The sequence below is a fragment of the Galeopterus variegatus genome, unplaced genomic scaffold (genome assembly GCF_000696425.1).
Source record: "Galeopterus variegatus unplaced genomic scaffold, G_variegatus-3.0.2 Scaffold5310, whole genome shotgun sequence".
NCBI classification, from domain to species: Eukaryota; Metazoa; Chordata; class Mammalia; order Dermoptera; family Cynocephalidae; genus Galeopterus; species Galeopterus variegatus.
In genome coordinates, this window is record NW_007731421.1 from 79,594 (window position 1) to 81,011 (window position 1,418).

Sequence of the window (1,418 nt, forward strand, 5' to 3'; positions counted from 1 at the left end):
ACTGCTGAATACTCACTGAATTCTTCATACCCCAACCCAAGGGCCCTACATTTGAATGATCGTATTTTGTCACCATTACCTGCATGTTGACATATGACGGCCGTGGGGCAAGGCGGGCCCTTTCAGAGTTCTGCTGGGCGGCTGCTGCCCTCTCCGCAGCACGCTCACTGCCTGGAGCCTTCTTGTCAGCCAAAGGGCTTTCTGCAGCGCTCAGTTCAGGGTCTGAGAGCAACCTGTCAGCGCTGCTGTGAAACACAGTTTGGAATTTAACACTCCACTCCATATGCAAACATACTGAATGTTTCCTATGTGGCACGTTTACTATGCATGTTTGCCATCGCCAACTATTTACATGTATTATCTCATTTAATCCTCACAACAACGCTATGACATAGGTACTATTGTCATGCCCATTTTACAGGTAAGGAAAGTACCCTGTCCGAGGTCACATTACTAATGTAAATGGTAGAGCTAGAATTTGAACCCAGGCATTCTGACTTAATGGCTAGAGCTTGAAATGATTTAACAATACACATTCACACACATTATATATACATATGGTACAGATGAAATAGATATACGGACAATATTTCTAATTTTCATACATCAAGATCAATGACTCATACATAGAAAATCTAAACAGAGACCCAGTCAACTTGAAGGCATACAGATGATGCAGTCATGAGTGTAAAATGCATGTGGTATTGGTAACAAATAAAGGTAGCAGATAAATAAGAAATATTCTCCAAAGCCTGTTTAGGGGGATGGGTAAAGTACAAAAGTGCTTCTTATAATGAGCAGCAATTACCTGAATTACAACACATGATAAATGCAGGATACATGCACCTCGAGTTCAAATCTAACTATACATTAGGTACAAATATACTAGGAATACACAATACCAGTCAAAGAGCTGATTTGCTCATTCTTTCATGGTTTTATTCACTCAACTATTCAGCTGTTGTGCCAGGTGAATTTAGAGAAATTTAGAAAGGGCTACTGGAATGCAAAAGGAGGAACAATGAACTTTGCTTGATAAAAGTTGACAGAGGCTTCACAGAAGACATTTGAACTGGGATTTCAAGGGCATCGCAAGTTCACTAGTACCAAAGGCCAGAACAGCAGCTCAGAGGAAAGAGCATGAGTAAAGGAAAGGAAGGACACAATGCAGACCGTTGATGGTTTTTAAGCCAGAGCGTGACAAGAACAGACGTGTGTTTTCAAAAAAAATTACTGGAGCAAAATAAAGAACAGATGAAGCTGATGAGCGATTGCAGGCCAGGAGACCATGCTGCAGGTTGCAGCTTTATCCAGATGAGAGATGACAAGACGATTCAGAACATAATGATGAAAGCAATAAGTATATACTTCAAATGCCTCAACAGACAGAAGAAAGCATATTCTTCATACGCTAACCT

General features: G+C 40.8%; 1 protein-coding gene across 1 annotated transcript in view; it reads right to left on the minus strand.

Moving 5' to 3' along the window:
- Positions 1-1,418, minus strand: part of BICC1 (BicC family RNA binding protein 1) — a gene marked incomplete at its 5' end in the record, with an annotated part of 38,616 nt that overhangs the window by 20,298 nt on the left and 16,900 nt on the right. Inside the window, one exon of the mRNA XM_008589226.1 lies at positions 80-245. Within this exon, the coding sequence (XP_008587448.1) occupies positions 80-245 (166 nt within the window). The remainder of the gene's footprint in view (positions 1-79; positions 246-1,418) is intronic.